Raw genomic sequence first — 24,811 nt, 5'->3', positions numbered from 1 at the left:
GGCGGACACAGTTCAGCTAACTGGCTATAGTCATTCATTTGCAACCAGGATTCAGTTAAAAACATAAAATCTAGATTTGCAGACAAGATAAAATCATTAAAGATAGAAGTCTTACTTGAAAGTGATCTCACATTGAAGAGAGCCATTTTAAATGAGTTTGTTTTGGGTGCTGGAATTGGTGCAGTTGTCCTAATCCTTAAGAGATTACTAATATTTCTGTGTGGGATGTGCACATTTCGGTTTACTGGTCTATACGTGATGATGACATGAATTGAAGTCTTTGGAACAACGCTGGGAGCAGACAGTTTTACATGCCAGCAGGTGGAGACAGTTTTTTGTGGCAGTGAGGCAGAGATCTGTTCAGTGAGCGGTGGTGTGTCCAGGTGTGCTGCATGAATGATTAGTCATTCACGTAAGTCATGTGTGGACCGCACCACATGCTGTATGTGAGCAGCTAACATTTCTGAGCCCCGTTTGTTTGGGTGAAGTCCGTCTGTCTTAAAAAGAGGCATTCTTTGCCAGAAAATATTAAAATTATCCACATAACACACACGGTGAGCCCTGCAGACGGACTGGAGCCAGTCGTGGAGGCCAAGGAGTCTACTGAAGCGGCCAGCTGTGGGAATGGGACCAGAGATAAAAACGGACTTCTCACACTGCTTTAAAAAGTTAAAAAGACGGTTAAAATCAGATTTTGTCAGCTCAGACTGCTGAAGAGCTGTGTCATTTGTTCCGACATGGACTATCACTCTTGTGATGGAGGACGGGAGCGATGGCATTAGGTCCTGGAGTTTTTTTAAAATGTCAGCCGTGGTGGCACCGGGGAAGCAGTGAGTGGTAGCGTTAAAGAGACGGATGTTTCTGGTTATAGAGTCACCAATTATTAGTGTGGTTGGGGAGAAAAGAGGACGAGGAGATGCCGGTTGTGGGGTTCCAGAGCAGGACTGAGCAGAATCTGCTTCAACACTGTGTGCAGACTGAGGATGGAGTGTGTGAGCTGCCGAGTGTTGTGATGGAGTAGCAGTTACAGACCTGAGAGAAGGGCTACCCGACGGTGCAGGGTAGAGACGGCCTCCGGAGCGTCTGAGCACAGCCTCCTTCAGGATCCTACGTCGGGAAGCGGAGGTTTTTGACCGGGATGACGGCAGACCAGCGGCCCAGTGCGAGAGATGTAGCCCGTGAAGGAGATGCACCAGTGTCGGCAGGCACTGTCCGCCGAAAGAGATCCGTATCAGGGAGACTCGAAGCCGCAGGTGCATCCGCTGGATGGACTGGAGTGTCGTCAGACAGAGCTACATAGTGGTTGGAGAGGCCGATGTGCGGAGGGGAGGCAGCCCCATCCAAGCATGTCTTGCAGCCATGAACCACCACTTCAGCCCAGGTTGACTGATGCTTTGGAGTCGAGCAGGAGGAAAGCCTGGGAAGGGTAGAGGGGTCCCATAACACGGTGTCCTGGATGTTAGCGGTTGCGCTAAGAGAAACAATCTGTTTGGCTTGTACTGAAGCCACATCCATAAAGCCAGTCAGCAGGGAATCTTTCTCTTTGAGTTCCTCTGAAAGTCGTCGGATGTCTTTCATAAGGTCAGCATTCCGCAGACCTGCAGTTTTCTGGGAGTTTGTTCAAGATATATGGAGCATAAAAACTGAACCCTGCTTCTCCATGTTTAGTTTTGACTCTGGGGACAGAAAGCAGACCTGTCCCAGACGACCTGAGAGGTCTGGATGGTTCAAAATGAGGATCAGAAATGTATTTTGGCCCTAAACCATTCAGTGCTTTATAAACCAACAGCAGGATTTTGAAATCAATTCTTTGACGTACAGCTGTCTGATGGATTTTTTAGAGGGCCCTGTAAATTTTAGTTCATTACAGTAGTCGAGTCGTCTGAAGATAAAAATCAGGATAAGTTTTTCCAGGTCCTGCTGAGACATAAGTCCTTTAATCCTTGATATATTCTTCAGGTGATAGTAGGCTGACTTTGTAATTGTCTTAATGTGGCTGCTTAAATTCAGGTCCGAGTCCATGACTACACCAAGATTTCTGGCTTGGTTTGTGATCCTCAACATTACCGATTGAAGCTGAGCACTGACTTTTAATCATTCTTCCTTTGCTCCAAAAACAATAAATTCAGTTTTATCTTTGTTCAACTGAAGAAAATTTTGGCACATTCAACCGTTGACTTGCTCAATACAGCCACACAGCGCCCATATGGGATCATAGTCCCCTGGTGATATGGTTATGTAAATATGTGTGTCATCTGCATAACTATGGTAACATATTTTGTTGTTTTTCATAATCTGAGCCAGTGGAAGCATGTAGATGTTAAACAAAAGAGGCCCCAAAATGGAGCCTTGGTTAACTCCACAAGTCATTTTTGTTAGTTCAGATGTGTGATTTAAGTAGGATTCAAACCACTTTAGGCCTGTGCCAGAAATTCCCACCCAGTTTTCAAGTCTGTCAAGTAATATGTTGTGGTCGACCGTGTCGAATGCAGCACTGAGATCCAATAATACTAAGACTGAGATTCTGCCACTGTCAGTGTTTAAATGGATGTCATTGAAGACCTTAACAATAGCTGTCTCAGTGCTGTGGTGTGGTCATAATCCTCATTGGAAGTGCCAAGAAAGCACTAAGCTAGTAAAATACAGCTTTTTCAATGAGGAGATTTGATAAGGGCCTATAATTGCTCATTAGTGACCTGTCTAGATTTCTCTTTTTCAAGAGTGGCTTAATGACTGAAGTTTTCAGGGACTGTTGGGAAAAAACTGAGAAAAGAAACATGTTGACAAATTGTAGAAGATCTGTGGCCATGCAATCAGAAACATTTTTGTATAAACCTGTTGGCAGAATATCAAGGGAGCATGAGAAGAATTTCAGATGTTAAATTTTGTCCTCCAGGTTTTTATGGTTAATAGAATCAAATTGTGTCATGCTATTTGAATTGTTTTTAAGTGGACACAGGGGCAACAAATATCCTGTACCTCACATAGAGGCACTGATAGCTTGTCTAATTGTTTGAATTTTGTCTGTGAAGGAGGCAAATTCATTGCAGGCCTTGGAGGATAGAAGTTCAGAGGCTATAGACACAGGAGGGTTGGTTAGCCTGTCAACAGTAACAAATAAGGCATGTGCATTATTATAGTTTTTGGTGTTGATGCCAGAGAAGACCTTACTACACCACCAGGGCCCCATTTCAGAAAGGGGCATTTGTGAAAATTGTAAACTGTGTCTTGTAGGCTACCTATTTTCATAATCAGGTAGCCAATTTTTTTTTTATCCCATCAGGTAAGGCCTAGGCTACAACTTAATTTTTTTTACGTTTAAAAAAACAAACAAAACGGTGGCACGGTGGTCCAGTGGTTGGCGCTGTTGCCTCACAGCAAGAAGGTTGTGGGTTCAAACCCCGGTTGCCCTTGCCTTTCTGTGTGGAGTTTGCATGTTTTCCCCGTGTCTGCGTGGGTTTTCTCCGGGTGCTCCAGTTTTCCCCACCGTCAAAAACATGTTAGGTATGTTCTCCAGTCCAGTGCCGTTTGACCTGGCATGGCATTTCAATCTGGAGTCTGTCCCCAGGCGCTGTACAGTGGCTGCCCACTGCTCCCTTCAGGGATGGGTTAAATGCAGAGGATGAATTTCGCTACATGTATGTATATGTAAAAAGTACTAATGTTAACATATTGATCCTTCCTCCACTCCTGCATTTTAGAGCCAATCATGGTCCACGCTGGCACGCATTCATATTTTTAGCTCCACCTGATTAAAATGGAGGCTCTGCCTTTATGTACCTGTTGCCATGGTGAATCCATGGCATGGCTTCTTTTGAACTAATTCTGATCAGCTGTTCTAGAACCGAAAACTCAGAGTTTCACATCTCAGGCTCAGTCAACTCAGAGCTCAGTGATAAGCTCAGAGTTTCATCGTACAAGCTGGAAGACCCACTAGGAGGGTACTGCAATAGTCAAGGCGTATGTTTTATAGAGCAAAGCAGCACGATTGAGAGACAACAGCAGCATAGTCTGAAAAGGACAGCTGGTCATCAATCATGACACCCAAGTTTCTCACTACCCTGGTTGGAGTGATGGTTGAGGAGCCAATTTGTAGTTTGATGTTATGGTGGATAGATTTCTTGGCTGGAATGACCAAGAGTTCAGTCTTAGAGAGGTTTAGTTGAAGGGAGCCTTCATTCATGCAGATATGTCCAAGAGACGTAGGAAGGATAGGTATAGTTGCATTTCGTCTGCGTAGCAGTGGAACGGAAGCCATGCGAGTGAATGATTGTCCCCAGTGAGGTGGTGTAAATTGAGAAGTAGCCCTAGCACCGAGCCTTGGGGCATTCCCAGGGAAAGACAGTGAGAGGAGGACAATTGTCCTTGCCAAAACACATTGTAGGAAAGCCCAGAGAGGTGATTTGTCTGAGATGCTCATTGCAGATAGCAGGAAGGAGATCCAGGTCCAGTGGGCATGTAGTGGGACGGCAATGGGTCTGATACCTTGCTCTCTGTGAGAGGAATAAATGAGGAGACTGAATTGCCATTGACCTGAGAAAACAAAGGAATAGATGTAGCAGGAGTGCTACATGTTAGGCTTGGTGTCGAACCTTTTGCACCAACGAGGTTGAAAACTTTGCCAGCTTTGTGGGTCGGGGGGCTGAGAACCCATTTTAGATCAAAAGACTAAATCAGAGACAGTAAGTCTACTGAGTATGATTTGTCTAAGTGAATGTTCATGTCACCGAGGACAGCCATGCTCCAGGATTGAAGACAGCAGTGTGTCTAGCTTGTCCAAAAAGTTACCCATTTGTCCTGTTGGATGGTATATGACTATCAAGACTTTTAATGGAGCAGACACCAAGACAGCATTATATTCAAAAGAGGCATATTGATTTGGCGGTAGCAGTTGGGTGATTTTCCTTTTGGTGGCTTGCTCGGTGGACTCACTGGTTTTTGCCCAAGTAGGTCTTCAGTCAAGGAGCTGCCGCCTCAGTGATTCATCGAAGTAGTATGACTCTAACTGCATACAGGTGTTGGGCTTAGGACTGATTGCACCCAGCTGAGATCGCACTCCTGATTAAAAAGACTACGGCCCAATCCCAATGTCCACACTCACAGACTCACAGACTTTGAGGCGCGTTCCCGGTAAGTACGTGAGTGCTTAGGGCTGTCCCACTGTCAAATCGTCAAGTGCGCGAGGGCTCTCAGGTGGACATTTTGAGCCCTTTTCATAAGTCCGCATTTCTGCAGACTTTGCCTGATGGAATTCCCCACCATTCATAGCGTTGTGAAGCGAGAGAAATATCATCACCGTATAAGAGAAGAAGAACAACGGTAAACAAACAAGCATGGACAACAAAGCTGATGTCAACCAACACATGAAGTCAGAGGAATGCAATCACCTTATTACACACTTAAGTTTTTTCAACTATTTATTTTAGTTTTTGCTTAATGATGCCGTTTTGACCAACAATAGTGCATTGATTGTTGACAAATGTAGATTGACATTTACCTCTCCTCCACTCTGTAGGTAACATTATAATGTGTCAAAGTGCTGTCCCGTTCCTGTTTACAGCATTGTTGTCCTTGCAGCCTCTTGCCCTTTATCACTTTCCAAGTGACGTCAATAAAGTCTGTGAGGGTTTGAGTGCAATTTATTTATTTACTTGTGCATCAAATCGACGGCGTAGGCTACGGGGCTACGCAGAGGCTACGCTGTCACCTGACGTGCACCTCCTCAAAAATGTAACTACATGTCGAGTCGACGCGGACCGTAAGCTCTGTGATTGGCCTCGCAATGCCTCCGAGCCAACCGGAATTACCCCTTGCTTTAAAGTAGCATTTACTAGCGGCTAAAACGGCGGCTGTAACACAGTGAATCAGTATATTTGACAGTCGCATGACTCGTTTTGCTATCAGAATGTGATTTATTCGGTCGGTAACATTTCAAAAGGCTACACCAGCCACACGTATACAATTTTACCCCCATTTACATTATCGGAGCACTGACCCGGAAGTTAGCCTGCTCGGCCGGCAAAAGTCAACACAGTGGACGCTTCAGCACTACCGCCAACTTAAAGTATAAATGCATGGCTACGTGTGTAGCCTACGGCGTAGGTACATAGATAGACCCTGAGCAGCAGTATAAATGGGCCTTTAGGGCTTTGGGCTTAGGGGGGACATTGGGATTGGACCAAGAGGTTGGTTTCAGTAGGTGGGACACACACCCAGATGTTTGAGATCGCTTAGCTGGCCTTCAGATTCTATTAGAATGCACAGTAAAGGGCAAAGTGATAACACATCATAATAATTATAGTAGTAGTATAGTAATAGTGTTTGTACACCCTGCATGCTGTTTGAATTCACAAGTACCAGAGGAATGGTAGTCTTGTCTTGTTCTTCTCGTTTTCAGATTAACTGTGGTAAACTGCCTTGCGTCAATCCTTTAGATACATCGGGGAATTGCATCTAAATGATGTTGCTAGAGTTGGGGCATGTTGGCCATCCCTGCTGTTTGACCTGAGTGCAAGACCAAAATCCAACCAGTAAATCACAGCGCTCATCTGAAAACCCATGATGCAGACTGCCTTGTTCCCTGTCGCATGTCCTAATCACCCACTTTTGGTTTCACCTCATTAACCAACTGGCTATATATAAGGTCTGGTGATATGTAGAAGAAGAGTTTCTCATTTCCACACAGTAAACAGACAAACTAGGGGAACTGAACCCCAGATCAGTAGGCTTCTATGAAAGACAGATCTTTCTTTCAAAAACTCCTCAGTCAGTCAATGTGTCTGTTTTCAGGTGTTGATAATATTTTTACATTCCATTTCATTCTGGTGAATCGCATTCCTTTCTGTAATTGAGGCTGTTTATCTGCAACAATTTACTTTATTCACAAAATGCAAATCCCATTTAATCTTAGATTGAAAATTCCCAGAATCAATATGAAACTTTGCTGTATTAAAATTTGCAGGATTTCATAAAAGAAGGACATCATCTTCTCTTTTATTTAGAACTTTATTAGGATATTGTACATCATAGAAGCGGTATAAAAAGATTTTTTGTTTCACAGTCTTCCACAGAAAGGAAAATACAAAAATAGTAAAATACTGTAACCTTTAACAATGCAAACATCTATTACAAAATGTTCGAAAGCTCAGTCGCACAAGTTCACAAGTTACAACATCATAGCATAGAGTAACCACGTGGGGTTTCACCCAAAACATTTGGATTCACTCCCTCTGTGTGTGGTATGTGAGAATGTGCATCACCAACTGCTCTATGGAAGGAGAAATCATTACAGATTGAGTAGGGACTATTGCCTCACTCTGCCTGAACAGGCTGGATGAGTTTTCCCGGGAAGATCCCAGAGTGATTTTCTAGATCCCTGTGCTGGTTCCAGCTCTCCTCCCTGATCCCCTTCACCAGGCCTTCCTGCTGTGAGAGACATAAATTAAACACATGTAAGATCTTAAGGAAAGAAATAAACCCTCTAATGAGATACTTTGTGAATGTGTGTTCTGTATTAACAAAAAATAGATTGCAATATAGGGAATTGCAAAGCTATAGTGTAGTCATCATGGATGGCCCCATATTTTGATTCTCTGGATTTTGTCTTCTACTACTGAAAACCAAGCAGCACAATATAAGACAATACAGCCATGACTTCCTCTTTGAATAGAATAACAGGCTGCTAGCTCCTTACCAAAGGCCGGTCTCTACACATTGGACAATTGGAGTAGGAAATGGCTAAGAAACCCCCGCCAGCATCAGTAAGAATAAGGGAGCATCTGATAAAGGCTGAGGAAAGAGAGGCTTCACTTCGGAACAAGACTGAGAGACAGGGGTCTCCAGAAGTGCTGTCTAATCTCTTTTGAAGAAGCACAAAGAAACGGGCAACATAGACGCAGTGGTCGGGCAAGTAAACTCCATCCATCCATCCATCCATCCATCCATCCATCGTCAACCGCTTATCCTGCGTACAGGGTCGCGGGGGGCTGGAGCCGATCCCAGCTGACATCGCGCGAATCATCGCAGGGCCACACATAGACAACCACTCACGCTCACACTCACACCTAAGGACAATTTAGGTTCACCAATTAACCTAGTCTGCATGTCTTTGGACGGTGGGAGGAAGCCAGAGCACCCAGAGAGAACCCACGCGGCCACGGGGAGAACATGCAAACTCCGCACAGAAAGGCCGGGACGACCGGGGTTTGAACCCGCGACCTTCTCGCTGTGAGGTGACAGTGCTAACCACTGCATCACCGTGCCGCCCGCAAGTAAACTTACTGTAGCAAATAAAATTCTTCATCTGCTTAGTTTTTCTTTAGTTTTTCTTTTTGAAAGATGTCCCGCAGTGCCAGCAGCTCAGAACAGGCAGAAATCAATGGGATCACGTACTTTTGTCACTCAGATAGGACCAAGTATAATTTTGTTGTATATGGAGTATTTAACAGACTGGAGAATGCTCACCCTGAGACAGCTTTTATTGCTGTTGGCAACTTCAACAGGGCTAACATGAGGAGTCTTACCAAAATTCCACCAGCACATTAACTTTTCTACCCGTGGTGAACAGACTCTTGACCATTGTTATTCCCAATTACGAAATAGGTACAAGCCTCTCACCCCCTGCCCTTGGTAAGTCTGATCATACCTCCATTCTTCTCTCCCTTTTTACGTTTAAAACAGTAAAAAACATTTCTTCAGGCGGTTCAAGAGTGGAGCGAGGAATCCATTACCACTCCGCAGGACTGCTTTGAAACTACAGACTAACTGATATTCTGTGCTAACAATTTACATACATTTAATGTAAGACATGATCTGTCAAGCCATGTTATGATATGGTTCTTTGCACTAATAAGTTTTGATGCAGCTTGGTGCTTTGTGCAGCTGTATACATAAATCACTTAATCATCAGCATATAGTTGGATCTCTACATCAGGACCAACCAAGGGCAAATTATTAACATAAAGCCTAACAACAGTTGCCCAAGTATAGACCTTTGCGGAACACCAGTATTAATTTTATAAGCAGTGGATTTATGTTACGTTCTCATGCTTTTATTTTGCAATCAAAACCACTAAAGAGGAAGTGATTATGCGAGTAACTGCTGCTGTCATGACAGATATATTTCAGCACCATTATCAAAGTATTGTTTTATTTATATTTTTTGCCGCTATCAAAGCACCATAATCTGGCCGCAGGCTAGATAGTATTGCTGGCGAGCAGTTTTGGCGAGGGTCCATAATCACAGAGAGAATTAACATGTTTTGATTGTCAATGTTGTAGTATGCCTTTGTAAACTTTATCTATTATGTGGTTTATAATGGACTGTGGTGCAGAAACAGTGACAATGTTACACTCTCTCGGCTTACATTTTCCATGTTATCTGTCAGTGACCAAGTCACAATAACACATGGTTTTACTGAATAATTAAGTAACACTAACGAGTCACATAACACTGGGTAGGGAAAATGGCTAATTGGACCCAATTTGGACATTTTCACTTAGGGGTGTACTCACTTTTGTTGCCAGCGATTTAGACATTAAGGGCTGTGTGATGTGTTATTTTGAGGGGACAGCAAATTTACACTGTTATACAAGCTGTACACTCACTACTTTAAAATTTGTAGCAAAGTGTCATTTCTTCAGTGTTGTCACATGAAAAGATATAATCAAATATTTACAAAAATGTGAAAAGTGTACTCACTTTTGTGAGATCCTGTATAAAAGAATGATTCCCACTCTCTTCCTCACAGTGAGGAATACAGCTTATTTATTTTAAACTGGTATCGGATTGGTATTAGCCAGATCGGCCAATACCCAAAGCCCAGGCATCGGTATCTGAACAGAAAAAGTCGGATTGGTATATGACTAGTATTTCTCTATAATGTAGCACAGCGTTAACAATGTTACTTACGACATTCTTTCCCACCCCTGGAACTCAAACCATTTTTGCCTAATGGCTTGAACCAATGTTTTAACTAGTTGACTGGGAAAATCAAATCTAGAAAGGGGTAGCCCTACTACTATCCACAGCTGAGGCTGAAAATCTACTGTTACAGGCTCACTTCAGAGTTTATAAGCAGGGTGATGAGACAGGGAATACACTCACAAATCAGATATGAGGCATCCATTTCGATTCTACAGCTTAGAATACCGTCAGGAGACCAATAGGGTTAATTATGACAACATAAATACACATACAAACAATTTTACAGATACTTGTACACTTCGGAATCACCACAAGATGAGTCTCTATTTTCTAAATAAGAGATATCCACACTATAACTGAAGCTTCACTTAAGCTAAAATATCTCTTTATGGCTGTGCCAATCTCTTGCAGTATGCCATTTCTATACTTGAAAATATTTTAGATCAACATACAATAATAAAAAAGTGCCATCTTTAAAATTTAGAATGCCATCAACACAAAGCAGGCCTCTTTTTTTTTTGTTAGGGACATTTTTGAACGAAGAGGACTAGAACACAATTTTTACTTACTATAAATTAATTTCTCCTCTATGGAGGTCTAGGCACCACCTTATCCAATTTAACATTGTACATAGAGTAGGTCAGTTCTGGGGAGAAGTCTTCAAATCTTTTTAACACTGATTTAGACCCCAATCCCTTTACAGCTTTATTTGGCATTATTGTGGAAAATGTTCAATTGACTTATTTTGTTAAATTGGAATTTGGACCTTCAAAATCGAAAAAATTAATTTGCCTCTAAACATAAGCCTGTACTTTTGAATAAAGCTTGGATAATTTTAAAATACTTTAAGGAGTGTAACTACTATGCATTAAGGTCTTTGTATGTTTTTTTATTTTCTTACGCTGTGTTATTTTAGATCTTTATTGTATTTATTTATTTAATGTTAGTCTTGTATACAGTATGTTTACCTCCATTTGTATCTATACATATTGATGTATCCTGAAACATAAAACTGTAATCTGCCTGAAAAACAATAAAAAAAAACTTAATTAGATGATAGATTAATTTAAATCATTCTAAATTAAATTAAACATTTAAATTCTATTAAAAAGTAAATATATTGAAATCTTTATTAAAAATTCAAACAATTAAAATCTAATTAAATTAGATTGTGAGCAGGTCTTTATAAGTCCTCTGTACTAACTCTTAACCTCTCTCAGACTTGTTTAAGCACTACAATGCATTGTGAATTACTCTTAGAACCTTACTTTATTTTAGCAAACCTTAGGATGTTTTGTGAATACAGTCCCCGATGTTTAGTATATTTTAATTCAGACATTTTAGAAAAGTTCCTGCTGTCTACTCATTCTATCTGCAGTGGAAATATCTCAGGGAATATCTCTGTTTGGCTAGTTGCTCACAGGAAAAATAAAAATTCCTCACTCAACAACAAAAAGATTGAGCCATATATGTGCATACACAGTGGATCTATTTCAAACTTAAAAAACTAATCCCCACTACATACTCTTCTAAACAACATCTTCAGGTTCAGCAAAAGGTCCACAGACCAAAGAAAAGGAGCAGACTTTAGAGGAATTGTGTAATCTTCTCTGAAGTACCATGGGAAGTGAACTATCCTTTACAAGGCACACAAACCTCTTCAATGTCTGCAAGTACCAAGATGATGTCTCCCTGATCAAACTGGAGAAGGCCATCTTCAGACGCTGCACAGCTCTCTACCGCCACCCCCTGGTGTAAAGCACAGGTCACATAAATGCAAACTTAATACTAAGCATTACAATTTACACAGACATTACTGAATAGCAGTTTCCAGGTGTTGAGATATCTGAGACTTGGAGGTTAACTTAAATAAATCATATTTGCAAATTTATGACAGCAACTAGACTTTCCGAACACAAAAACCCCTATAACCTGGAAACAAAGAATCGATATTGACTATTTCAACACACAGGACATTTTATTCACTTCCTTTGTATTGGAGTGGAGGCAGAAATCTCAGAGACAGATATTTTAGACTTATCTACATGGCTAGATACCACTAGAACCGATCCTTTTAATCGTTATTTAACTTTAAATTTTACATGAATCAAAAATGATTTTGTTTTACAATGGAATCGATTCGATTTTGAGAGACTATGGTGAGTTGACGTCGATCCTCTAGGGGGGGTCTGGGGGCATGCCCCCCTGAAAGAAAGACTTGTACATTTTAAAGTTAAGTGTATTAATTTGATGCACTAAAAGCAAAATAAAGAGGTTAGATCTATGAAGAACTTTGCACTCTTGTTAACAATTTTGTGATCTCGTAAACAAGTTGATCATTGTCCACTGTCCAGATAGAAATGGGGATGAAGCAGCAAAAAAGTCAACAAATTTATGTAACGTTTTTCCGGCAACCATAAATCAAAGAATTATTTGTAAATACGTAATGTTTTATTTTACTTTAAATTGACACATGTAATATGTTTTATACTGTACTTCCTGTGAATATAATCCAATTAATCTTATTTATATACTGTATACGTTGTGTTAACACTGTGTTAACGCTGTTGTGCTAAACTCATTTTGAAAACCGGACTTTGTCACGTGTATCCTTGTGCTACATTCAAAGTCCGACGCAATTTGAAAAATTATATTGTATGTTGTGCTCGTATCATACAATTAAGACTTAATAGCCTCTCTTCAGGTAAGACTCTCACACAAACACTTTTTCCCTGAGTGAGAAAATGACAGAATAAAGTTGTTAACCCTGCCTTTCAGCTCGCTTTGCTCCTTTTAACTGCATTTACCATAAAGGCGCTAATACATGTGCACTCCAAATTTGGCAGCTAGCATAATCACGTTCACAAACGGGAGACCGTGAACGCTGTTGACATCCCTAGTTAACATTACCGTAGTAGCCTCAAAAGAAAAGGGGTTGTCTCGAGTCGGCTGCCAAAGTGTGTGTGCGCACAAGTTTACAGCAGCAGGGAGCAACGGCCCAAAACACAATGTCTTTAATGTTAATATATTTTCAGTTAATTTTGAAACTGTACTTCCTTCGATTGGGTCTGAAGACTACATATGCTAAATATCTGGGGGTGTGGACTAAAGTGAGTTTATCAGACCTTTGTAGCCTGCTCCCCATCACTGCTTGAGGCTAGCGGCTTAAGGTAACATTAGCCACTACTTTTTTTTTTTTAGCTGCTAACATATACCGAAATGTCTGGCTCAGGGTAATGCACCAGGTTTTGACAAGGAAGAATCTCATCTCACCCCCAGAAAATCTAAAATGAAATCATACATGTTCACCAAAATGTTAAAATAGTCATTAAAATCATAGTTTGCCTACCTTGTATAGGAAACCTGGTGGATAGTCGGAACTCGAGTCAGCTGTCTCCTGGTTGACTGAAGCTTCCTCTGCTTCCTCTATCTCCTCTATCTCCTCCTCCTCCTCCTCCTCCTCTCCAGCACCTATGGAACAGAGGGAGAGGCGAGGGACGGGAACCGGTGCAGGTTTGGGCTTGGCCTCCTCTGATGGTGGATCACTCACAATTTCCTGCTTTGGAATATGTGCGGAATCACTATCTGCAGAATCAGAAGGATTGGGAACATCGGACTGGATTGTAGCAAGTTCTGTTTCTGCTTCGACCGCTGCCTCCGCCTCTTCTGGACTCTCCGTGCTCTTGTTGCTGTTCTCATTGTCACATATGGACTGCCTTTTAGGTGTGTTGGTGCTGCAGGAACTGAGATCTGAGTCTGACGAGTTGACATTTTTGGATGAAACACCACTTTCTTCTGGTAGGCTGGTTTCTTCAGCAATGCTCTGAGTTTTCTGGGCAGGGGAAGAGGGTACGCCGTCATTTCCATTTTCATTGGAAGAATGGATTGAGACGTGGTCAGTTGGGAAAGCCGTATTGCAAGGGATGGGATTGGAGATAACCACCGACTTTCTCTTCTTTGACTTACTTGACGTGCTATTTGACAACACAGTAAATTTGTTATTTTTGGAGTTTCATATAGCATTATATAAATTCACCAGAAATTTGTTTTTAATACTCCAGCACTCCATACAAAAATTAAGATACGCAGCATTAGATATTCGTTTTATTTATTTACTAGACAAGACATTCTTGTTGGAAACACTTTATCCACAGATGAGGACACATGCAACACAGTGCCTTACCTGTTCAAACCCTTGACGATAAAAGCTTTTCCTGAGTGCTGAGTCTCCAGTTTCTTCATCACATTGTACAGCTCACGGTTCAGCTGCAACACAAAGTGAAACGTAAGCACAAAAACTAATTTGTAACTCTACCATGCCTTAAATCTCATCTGAAGATGCAGTTGGGAGTTTTCATAGTATTTTATTTACTTTGGTAATTAATTACTAAAATGAGAGGGAGTAAAAAGGATCTGTCATATCTCACCACACTCATTTCCTTATAGAAGACATCTCTCAGGTTTGAGACGTTTTGGAACACCGTCACATAGCAACCTATCCGGCTAAGAAAGACAGCTCTCAGTTCGTCTTTCAGTTCAATAATTACAAGCCAGGTTTAGTTATGTTGTCCTGGAAAATGTTTTCTCAGACTAATTCTGTAATTCTTTATAGACTTTCAGTCAAGACTAATATTATCATACCTCTGATAGAGAACAGGCAGCTCCTCCCTCAGCTCATTATTTATTTCTTCAAAGACACTCTGGGCTTTGTTGAACTCTTCCTCCGCCTGTTAGAAGGGATTTCAGAGTAGAGTTTTTTTAAAATGTACACTTGAATCATGTGTACTGTGATCCTGATGCTACCTTTGCTATTTTGACGTCATCCTTTTTCTTGGCACTCTGTAGCGCTTCCAAGTGGTGTCGTGCTGAATCATAGTCCACTAGCTTGCGGCCGCGCTTAGCAACTCGTTCCTGAAACACAGGCAAGAGTTTGAATCACTTGTCGTCCACCAGTAATCAAAACCAGACTGGTGTTATTTGCATACTGTTTTGCAGGAACTGTTCAAGTTAAATCACATCAGGTTACCTTGACCTCAGGGAACTGGCTTGTATAGTTCTCCATGGTGCGTACAATCTGGTCACTTAGTTTCTCTTCATAGTCGTTCCACAACAGGTCTTCACTCTGAGAGACACAGTTGGGGTCACATCAATACAACTGTAACAAGTCCCTCTAAATGCAAGACAACTATAACTATTTGACTAAGCCATAAATACTATTTCAGCAAGAAAAATATGCATGCATATGCATTTCACAATATGAAAAGTTTGACTCATTTTAACTAACAATCTGCAGTATGTGACCTATTAAGGAGATGGGTGGCTATCCTCCTTTTAAAGTCATAGCACATCAATATCTTGACCACTGCATTTACCAATGCTAGTGAAATAGAAGAAATATTGTCTAAGAAATACGAAATCCAGTTAGAAATGTTATTACACGTATTATAATCCAGTCCAACTGAAATCACATTTAGTCATTCTTTTTATAGACCAAAAAGTCAGTGTATCAATAGATTTTTATAATAAAAAAGGAAGAAAAAATTTTTTTTGGGAACTGTTACAAATGTTCCTTTTTATCTCAGCCAGCAGGGCGTGTCACTGTCCGTGTCTGACACCGCCTCCTAACCGGACCAAAGTGACATTTGCAGGTGTGTTTACATGCCATTTAATGTGCGCCAGGGTGAGTAACTAAGTAATCTATCTGGCCAGCAAGCTGACTTTAGCAGTGGACTTTTTTGTTTGGAAAAATTATTTTAGCACATTTTGTGATTCTGCAAAAATAAGCGACACCAAGTAGTTTATTGTCACCAAATTTTGCGCATAGCCTTAGGGGAGCATTGGAAAGTACACAGTCAAAAGTTGTGCTGATTGGACAAACCTCCGCAGAGTTATGACATCACTTCCGGTTTTGGCCATAACCTATGTTTAGCGTATTTCATGACCTAGAGTCTGTGTGCAAAGATTTGTGCAAAGCGAGCTCAGACGTTTAAAAATGTAGGTTTTGCACATTGTGCAATTTTGGGAAAATAAGTTATTGGTAGAAATGGCCGTATCCTGAGATGCAGCTAGATTCAGGGAACACATGCTTATAAGATATGTGAATGTGCAACATATTATCTGGGAGTTACAGGCCAAAATGCACGTACCTTGATTATAGTCCATTTAAAAGCCATTACCAAAAATAATTGTAACATACTTCATGAGTGTAACAAAAGCACCATCTAGTAGCCAATGGTCAACAACATTTTTGCACAACCTCAGGGTGGCACCGGAATCTACTGGCCCAAGTTTTGTGTTAATCGGACATACAGATGTGGATATATAATTTTTTGCGCCACCTAGTAGCTAATTGATGGCAAACTTTGTGTTAAGCCTCTGTGGGGCATAGGAACTATCACCCCAAGTTTCGTGTTAAGTGGACAGGCCTACGCGGACATATGACATCACTTCCAGTTTCGAATGTAACATACAAGAAGTTGTTTCTTTGTAACGTGCATTTTTTGCATCCTCAAGCCTGTGCTACCGTTTTATTAGTTAACAGCTAGAGTAACTGCTAACAAAGATATCTATCCATCAGCAAACTCCGTAAATCACTGAAAGAAAATATTTTCTCCATAAAATATGATCCAGTTTCAACATAATCAATGTTTTTGTAGCGATTTAAGTCCACACTTTTGGTTGCTAGACAGGCATCTAATTGGCACACCCACCAAGCTGCATTAGCCTACTCATGTTTGATGTTGAAGTTTTTGTTCAGATTTTGTGTTTAACGGTGATGGGCAGTACATATATAGTCTAAACATCCTGTGAATCTTACATTTTCTCATTAAATACTGTACAGCTCACCCAGCATAGCGTGTCTAGCGAAGCAGTCAAAAACAAAAAAAAAATTAGAGGTGCTCACCTCCATATTCTCCAATTAAAGATACACAAATACTTATTGAAAAGCTGTCAGCTAAATGCAGTCATTGTAACATTATAATGCAACGAGCATGGATTAGATTGTCAAGCATTCATCATTATCAAGCTGATACAAATATTAGTGTAATGTTGCAGTGGAGTTTACAGCATTTTGTGTGATGCTGTTTCCAGTGTGTCGGCCTGGTTTGGCTTGCTCATTAGTTCGAGCAAGAGCACATGCTAGGAAAGGTAGTGGTTGCATTCTGAAACCTCAACACTAGAAAACTCTGAAAACTACACCTTCCCTTTGGGGGACAAACAGCTGGATATCACCAGTCTAACAGTGATATGAGATACCTTTACTTTTTCTAATAATATGACCTAAGGGAAGCATATGCAAAGAAAATAACTTGGGGCCCAAAACAGAACTCTGTAGGAAATTAGGTTGGTAAGATGCCCTCGTAACAACTTATGGCGCTGCACAAGACATGTTTAAGTGTGTAAGTTAAATAAGGAGACTTTTGCAGGTTAGCAAATGTGGCTTGTATTGTGTAGCAGATGTTACTGATTTAAGCAAATAACTGACTGTCTATATTGAAATAAAGTCTCCATCTACGCATTCTGAAAGGGTACAGGTTCCTTTTTAACTTTCCTTTAGAAATGTTCATCCAGTTTCTAAGCTTTCTTTACCAAGCTGGAGATGTGTAATATCCATGATAGGTTCTCTGCAAAACGGTTAGCCTTTTCTATCTCAGCTCCACTGATGAAGACAGGGGTGCTTGTCTGTGCCTCCTTTTTCCTAAAAATCAGCTCCTTGGTTTTGTTGATGTTGAGCAGTAGGTTGTTATCTGTGCACTACTCTGCCAGTTGATTTCATTCTGATTCTCACATCATTTTCAACATATTCCTGACATCCTCCAGTGCATTATGACATCAGCTAGCTGGTAGGCACATGGTTTTAGTACATAAACTTTAACACCTCCTAGGTGGTGAGTCCTAACAACATGAAACTTTGCATGTAGAATCTATGGACCTGCCTTGAGCAAGGTCACTCGGATCGTTAATACCTGCTGGCAGGTCTAGTTTGAATTTGCAACTGGGGGAATGAAAAAGGCAGCAAAAAAACACTGGTGAACTCTGTGCAGATAATATGGTCTGCATCTTAATATTAAAAACTTGACTTGGAAAACATTGTCTATGTTTGAGCACCAAGCAAAAGTTATGTAAACACAGAATCGACCGGAGCTTTGCGTTTCGTTTGCGCAGAACGTGGTCCTCTTGTCAAGTACCAAAGCTCGATTACATAACATTTACTCATTTGGCTGCCGCTTTTATCCAAAGCAACGTACAATTGCTAAGTATGTCAGAGGTCGCACCCCTCTGGAGCAACTAGGGGTTAAGTGTCTTGCTCAGGGACACATTGGCGGATGCGTCACAGTGGGGAATTGAACCCGGGTCTCTCACACCAAAGGCATGATTTTCCAGTTCCCAAGTCTTAATTATCCATTTAATTTTCCTGCGACCATAGGTCCAAACTTGGTTAGCTTAGCTCTTGAGACGGCTCTCTTCCTTCTCTTCCTGGGGCGATCGCACTGCTTGTGGTGATGTTTGGTCCGACTAGACTGACTGGACTGTCAGAGGATGTGGTGGGCAGTGATTGTCTTAAGGTCTATCGCATGTTGATGAGTATATTTCTGTTGTAGGTAATACAGGTGCATGGCAGGAAATTAGAATATCGTGAAAAGGTTCCTTTTTCTCCCTAATTTAATTCAAAATGTGAAACTTTCATATATTCTACATGTATTACACATAAAGTGAAATATTTCAGGCATTTTCTGTTTTAATCTTGATGATAACCGCTAAGGTCATGGAAATCAAAAATGCTGACAAGCTTTATGGAGATGCCGATTTCCTTTTCCAGCAGGACCTGCCCAATGGGCCAAAACTAGTAACTGTTTTGCTGACCATGGTATTACTTTGCTTGGTTGGCCAGCCAGACATTTCTGTATTATACATTCGTTATTCTCTCTTTGAGAGATGGATTTTTGTATTTCCATGAGCTGTAAGTCAAGATTAAAATAAAAAAGGCCTGAAGTATTTCCCTTTATGTGTACTGAATCTAGAAAATATTAAATTTTCTTTTTTTGAATTAAATTACAGGGAGGAAAAAAAGGAACTTTTCACAATATTCTAATTTTCTACATGCTTCCATGGTTAATACGTGCTTCAGTAATGAAACTTATTAAAACAAAAATGCTTGAGGGAGCTACTGGCTGCCTCACCTGCAAGCACTGCCATCGCCACGGTTTGATAGCTGCTGTAAATTAGTATCTATAGGTCTGCAACTATTGATTATTTTCATAATCTGTAAGGCCATCACGTCAAACACGTGTGTGGAAAAAAAACTCTAATGTATATGCCTGTTGGCTAAATGGAGACCACTGTATTTTTATATTTAGCTTCTTTAAACTTGCTTGGTAAATAACAATTTTTTGAAAATAACCCATATCAGATTACTGTTCGAGCAAACATTCACAAAAACACATGATGGACAAACCTCCGTAATGACAGCAAGGTCCTCCACTCCATTCCAGTCTGATTCATAGATGTCTCGCAAAGTCTGGGACAGCCGCTTGGACGTCTCATGCACAGCTGTGGAAAGGAACAGGAAACTGTAGGCCAAAAATAAATCTGCACAGACCTACAAGAGGCAGATCCACAAGGCTGACCAACACCATTTAAAAGGACACACTATGGCCTGCTGTAATAGCTGCTGCAAACAACAACAACGTGGATGCAGCAAGACTTCCTAACAGAATGCTCTGCATGGTGCACAAACACCATGAGCTCCCAGGCCTTGCACCAGTCTAACGTACCAGAAAACGCCCACCAACGAGCAGAGTAGGCCCTGGAGGTGGACGGGACATGCGTTTTGAATAACAGAGACGACCGCAGGTGGGAGGCCCAGGCTGCTCAGTCTAACCCTCACAACCTCCATACCATGACGCACCAAACTCGGTCCCTCTGCCAGTGAGGAGAAGCAGAGCTCGCATTGCTGGTCTGAGCCCAGGTGCAGCCGGAGCCGGGCAAACCGGTGCTGTAGGTTTCTCATGAGCAGCAGGCCCACGCGCACCACGGAGTGCACACCAACTCGCCATCCTTCCTGTATGCTGTCCATACACCGCCAGCTTAGTAGCATCGCCAGGTATCCCAGCATGCTTTTTTTGTAGGATGTAGGTGTAGTATGGGTCTTTGCACCTCCCCCTCCCGATTTCTTGAGCACTAGGAAATGTGGTTAGAAGAAGCCTGTCTGCACCTCGAGCTCCTTTTCGAAGGAGCGCAGCTGCTTCCCCTTCCAAGGCCGCCCTCTCGGTGGGGATGGGGCGAGAGTTCTGATATATGTTGCTGAAAGGATGGGGCTGTGAGCGATGAGGAAGCGCTCACTCTAGCAGGCTGCGGGTCAGTTAGCCTGGAAGACTGTCAGTCTGGATGCCGTAGCGTTGTGGTCGCCATTTTTTTGTCTGGGCTGGGATTGCCTGCACAGGGCTGTCACCTCTGACATTACAAGCAAACATGGAGGTGACTGAGCCAAAATGTCTGTAAATGGAAATACTAGCCATGCTTATGATGTTAACAGCACCACGTTACGCTTCTGCAACAACACTGACGTTATCAGCATTAACTGCTACATGAGCGGCACCGCTCTCCTGTGCTTGGTTTGCTAACTGGAGTTGCAGAAGCAAAGCTGACAACACTAGAAACACAACGGTTTCCTGCACATGAATCACATATCCAATGCTGAGTCTTTTGTTTTCACTTCAGTCCACACAGGATCCAAGAATAGAAATAAATTCACTTCCCCATTATTCACCAACTCGCCTGGGTAGTGTTCTGTTAATACTGCACTTTGTGTTTGTATATGCATTAAAAACCTACCTTTCACTGCTGTATGGTAGGCTTTGACATCTTTGAACAACCTACTTCCATCGACCTGTGTGCAGAAACAAAAAGCACAAAATTCAAAGAAGTTAAATTCACACCCAGTAACACTATCTCTATGGCAATCTGAGCTTCATCATTTCCTTAACAAGCTCAAATGATGAAATTTGTGTGCTTCTGTTGGACTGCAGGCTGATTCTGTTGACAGCAAACTTCATATTAGTCCCAAAACCTTACTATCTGACCACATTGTTGTCTTTAAATGAAACAACAATCACAACATTTGATGTGGTGAAAGTGGTGGTTAAGTGAAAGCAGCGCATCTGGTAAGCATGTAGACTTTCTTCCTGTTGCTCCTTGTCAGTTTCCCTCCAATATGTACTGTAGTAGCTGTATTTGACACTAAATGACCTTTGAGCAACTTAAACATATATCTAACTTTTGCCATACAGCAGCAATTGTGGCCATGAATGAATTATGGAATGATTACTAGAAACATAGTGTTACAGTAGCAGAAATAGAAATATGGCATAATGTCAGTGATTCAGTCATTTCCAATATAAAGCAATATAATCTAAAGTTTTGCTAAAATTAGCTAACATTAGCACACAAAGCTAATGGTCATACCATAGAAAGTCTGTAGCAACAATACCAGTGTATTACACTGAGGGTGCATTTTATTGCTTTTTCACTTGCATAAGGAAGATTGTGTTATTTCCTCTTTCAAATGTTACATGATCTCGCTTTAAATCTTTTCCAAGACTAAAACTGGGACAAATTATTAGTTTGTGAGGACGTGGACACTCTTTCAGGAGACATAACCAGAGCCTTCAGCTAATCAAGCTCATCTCCTGTGGAATCAGGTTTCAGTAGGCATACACACACTCTCCACATTTAAAATTAGGCTTAAGACTTTCTTCTTTGATAAAGCTCATAGTTGGGGCTGGCTCACGTGAGTCCTGAACCATCCCTGAGTTATGCTGGTATAGTTCTAGACTGCTGGAAGACTTCCCATGATGCAATAGGCACTTCTTCCGTCCTCTCTCTCTTCATTTGAATGCATTCTAATGCCATGAATGTATGTTACTCAACTTCTTCCCTCTACTGTCGTTTTGTGCCTTCTCATCTCTCTCCCTTTGTTGCTTTGTGTCTGGATCTGTGGTTGCAAGTCACCTACTGTGCCCGTGTGCCTGCGCGACACCTGCTCCTACAATTATTATTAGTCCTACTATTGTTGCTATCATTGTTACTATTACAAGTTTGAAGTTTTCTATTTGTATATTCACTATCACTACCATCATTTTACATGTCTGTGTGGAACTTGGATTGTGCTACTGTATGTTCTCTTTCCTCCTTAATAACTTCTGTTATAAAGCTGGCGCAGTCTAAATACAATTTAATTGAATAAACAGTTACTAGGCAGAATGGATAAGAAAATAAGAGAGCTGCATCTTGTTTCAAGTATTTCCTGTTTTCAAGTCTGAGCTGACTGTCTGAACTCGTAGGTTGGCATCTCAACAGCAATAACGAAACCGTCTTCTTTTTTTTTTTTTTTTTAGATGTAACAGTGCTCCACTTGACTTGCTATAAAAGCAGATTAAAGCAAAGAGTTTACATGACCTTTATTTCAGTCTTGCAGTGAATAGCAAAGGAGCACCATGAAGAGAGACCCTCTCATGGTAAAAAGATTATGTGTTGGTGTACCTGTTGTTTGTTGAGGCTCTGGAAACTTAGCTCAAACTGTTCATCCTTGGTCTCCATGGTTTTTCCCAGTTTCTGAAGGACCTGAGAGAGGGTTCAGCAGAGTCAGTAAGTAAATTTCTAGCATTAATGATTACTAGAGCTAGACTAATTAAAGGGGAATTCCCCCAATTTTGCAAAAAGCAATCCTTCTGTGGCTCTAAGGGAACAAAATCTGAAATATTTACTCGAGTGATGTCACTTGAGTCAGCATTGCTTGGGGCTGAAGACTATACAAGTTGAAAATGGAAAAATTTACTATACCTCTGTAGCCCACTCCTAATTTCTGCTGAGGGCTAGCAGCTCCAGGCTACATTAGCTGCTATTAGCATAAAACATCCAAATCTCTAATTGAACTGTCGGCAGTGAAGTTGCATAGTGGGTAAATGTTACCATGGCTAACTATTAGTGTTCTTCCCAGTCCACTGCATGCAGCTGTTTGAAAGCCTGAATACATTATAACATCACCTTTAAATCTGCTATAAAGACTCTCGTTAGCTATCATATCTATCCTCCTTTAGACTAAAATAAAAACACCTTACTCCCTAAAACAGGCTCCACTATTGCAACTTCTGTCTGTTTTAAGGTGGAGTAGCAAATTCAAACAAGTCAAACACAAACTGAGGCTCAGCAAGTGAGAGGAAGTGCACAGCCAGGAAGTGGCAGCTTGTGTGACCGCACACAGCTGTGATGTTCAGACCAGTCCAAGCTACTTTTTTTATTAACGCAGGCTAACAACCAAATGGGCAATCATTCAAATGTAAACTGTTTAAAAACACAGTTGACAAAAAGCACAAGACTATAAAAGCATGTTTATGGTCTTGTACATTAAATGGTCTGTGTGAAGAGCGTTTCCTTTTCCCTTATGTCAGTATCACAGGTTCTTACACTTTGTTATGACGAGGTCCAGCATGTCCTCTCACATGGGAGCATTTCATTATTAGTTAAACCTTTGTACAGAGCTTGACATCAGGGTTCAAGTAACAGTAGCCATGGAGCATATTGCAAAAGAATAACTATTCTTGCACATTCATTTGACAATTTCTACAACGGTTAATAACCCCTATATTAAAACAATCCTCTGAAAGAGCTGCTTGTTTGGAAGCCTTGTTGTAAATCAAATCAGAAGCATACGGTTTCCATAGAAATCAGAGTAATTCTGAAGAAAAATCTGTTAACTAGCAGGTCAGGGCTCCTACTGAGTTTCTAGGTTTCCACTAGCAAAGATAAAGCTGGATGACCAGACGTGCTTCAGTAAGTCTGGCTTATCAAACTGATGACAATGCTTCTAGTGGTTTTAAAAGTTATAAAGACTCAATGTAACTACTTTACATAGTTGATTTCCCTGGCTCACCTTCTCCTGAGCTCGATTCAAAGACTTCTGGACCCGTTTGGCGAGGAATCCAGCCCCAGCCTGGAGATTTGGGCCCATCTTATTATCTGCCATCGTCAATTTTCTCTGTTTTTCCTCACTGAGCGCAGGCCGCCTCCCGTCTGCTTCCTCTAGAGAACTGCCTCACAGGGTTCAACTGCGACTTCAGTTGAAGCCATGGAGGAGGAGCAAGTGTCAAGACACGCACACAAACACACACACGTATCACTATCTTCGTGGGGACCCTTCATTGACATAATGCATTCCCTAGCCCAGTTTCTAACCGTTTAAACCCTCAAAAAGCCCTTTAACATGTGGGATCCAAACTTTTTGTCCCCCACAAAGCTGTCGGACCCCACAAGTATAGTGGGCTTCCGGTTCTTGGACACACACACACACAAAGATACAGACGTGCGCACACACAAAGTGTTAAACGTCGGGAACTGAGTCCTTCACGTCAGTCGGAGTCTGCTGTCCTGTTCAAACTTGTTAAAGGAATTATTGAGAGCTTTTCCCGAGTGTCGTAATTAAACAACGTGTGCAAAATTGCAAAACAACATTCCGCTCCCACCCGCTCTCCGCTGGAAGGCACCTAACACTCACCTGGAAATGATGTGCATAGATTGCGTATTTCTGATGATGCGTCCCTGATTCAGCAACGTGACGTAAACAGTGGTGCCACGCATTAGCTGTAGTTGCTAAAATGCTGCCTTCAATGTGCCTCAAAGAACTCATAAATCAGATATAAAAGACTGATGGGACCTGGATCTTTATTGGCTATACCAATAAAACTGCACTTCAGGGACCCACAGTGTGGGGACCCTATTTCATGTTTTCATTTTCAAGGACATAGCCTGGTGTCCAGTGGACACTAAATGCAATAAGTGAAACAGCGCCTCAGGACTATTGCATTTACATTTACCACGCTGTTTTAT

The 24,811-nt window shown here is 41.4% G+C and overlaps 1 protein-coding gene across 4 annotated transcripts; it reads right to left on the bottom strand.

Moving 5' to 3' along the window:
* Window positions 1–6,989: 6,989 nt before the first annotated feature.
* Window positions 6,990–24,637, bottom strand: bin2b (bridging integrator 2b). 4 transcript variants are annotated; one of them, XM_046028790.1, is made up of 13 exons: window positions 24,480–24,637; window positions 23,859–24,039; window positions 22,469–22,549; window positions 20,762–20,816; window positions 19,383–19,477; window positions 14,952–15,047; window positions 14,729–14,836; window positions 14,567–14,652; window positions 14,353–14,428; window positions 14,109–14,191; window positions 13,275–13,899; window positions 11,582–11,674; window positions 6,990–7,425 (listed from the first exon to the last, which is right to left on the bottom strand). In XM_046028790.1, the coding sequence occupies exons 2-13, from the start codon at window positions 23,949–23,951 to the stop codon at window positions 7,312–7,314; spliced, it is 1,605 nt and encodes a 534-aa protein (XP_045884746.1). In that variant the 5' UTR covers window positions 23,952–24,039; window positions 24,480–24,637; the 3' UTR covers window positions 6,990–7,311. The 4 variants fall into 4 exon arrangements, with proteins under 4 accessions (XP_045884746.1, XP_045884747.1, XP_045884745.1 ...); XM_046028791.1 differs by lacking the exon at window positions 24,480–24,637 and adding an exon at window positions 24,300–24,455; XM_046028789.1 differs by lacking the exon at window positions 24,480–24,637 and having other exon boundaries at window positions 23,859–24,462.
* Between the last annotated feature and the right edge of the window lie 174 nt (window positions 24,638–24,811).

The sequence above is a fragment of the Micropterus dolomieu genome, linkage group LG18 (genome assembly GCF_021292245.1).
Source record: "Micropterus dolomieu isolate WLL.071019.BEF.003 ecotype Adirondacks linkage group LG18, ASM2129224v1, whole genome shotgun sequence".
Taxonomy (NCBI): Eukaryota; Metazoa; Chordata; class Actinopteri; order Centrarchiformes; family Centrarchidae; genus Micropterus; species Micropterus dolomieu.
This window is presented reverse-complemented; position numbering and strand designations above follow the sequence as displayed.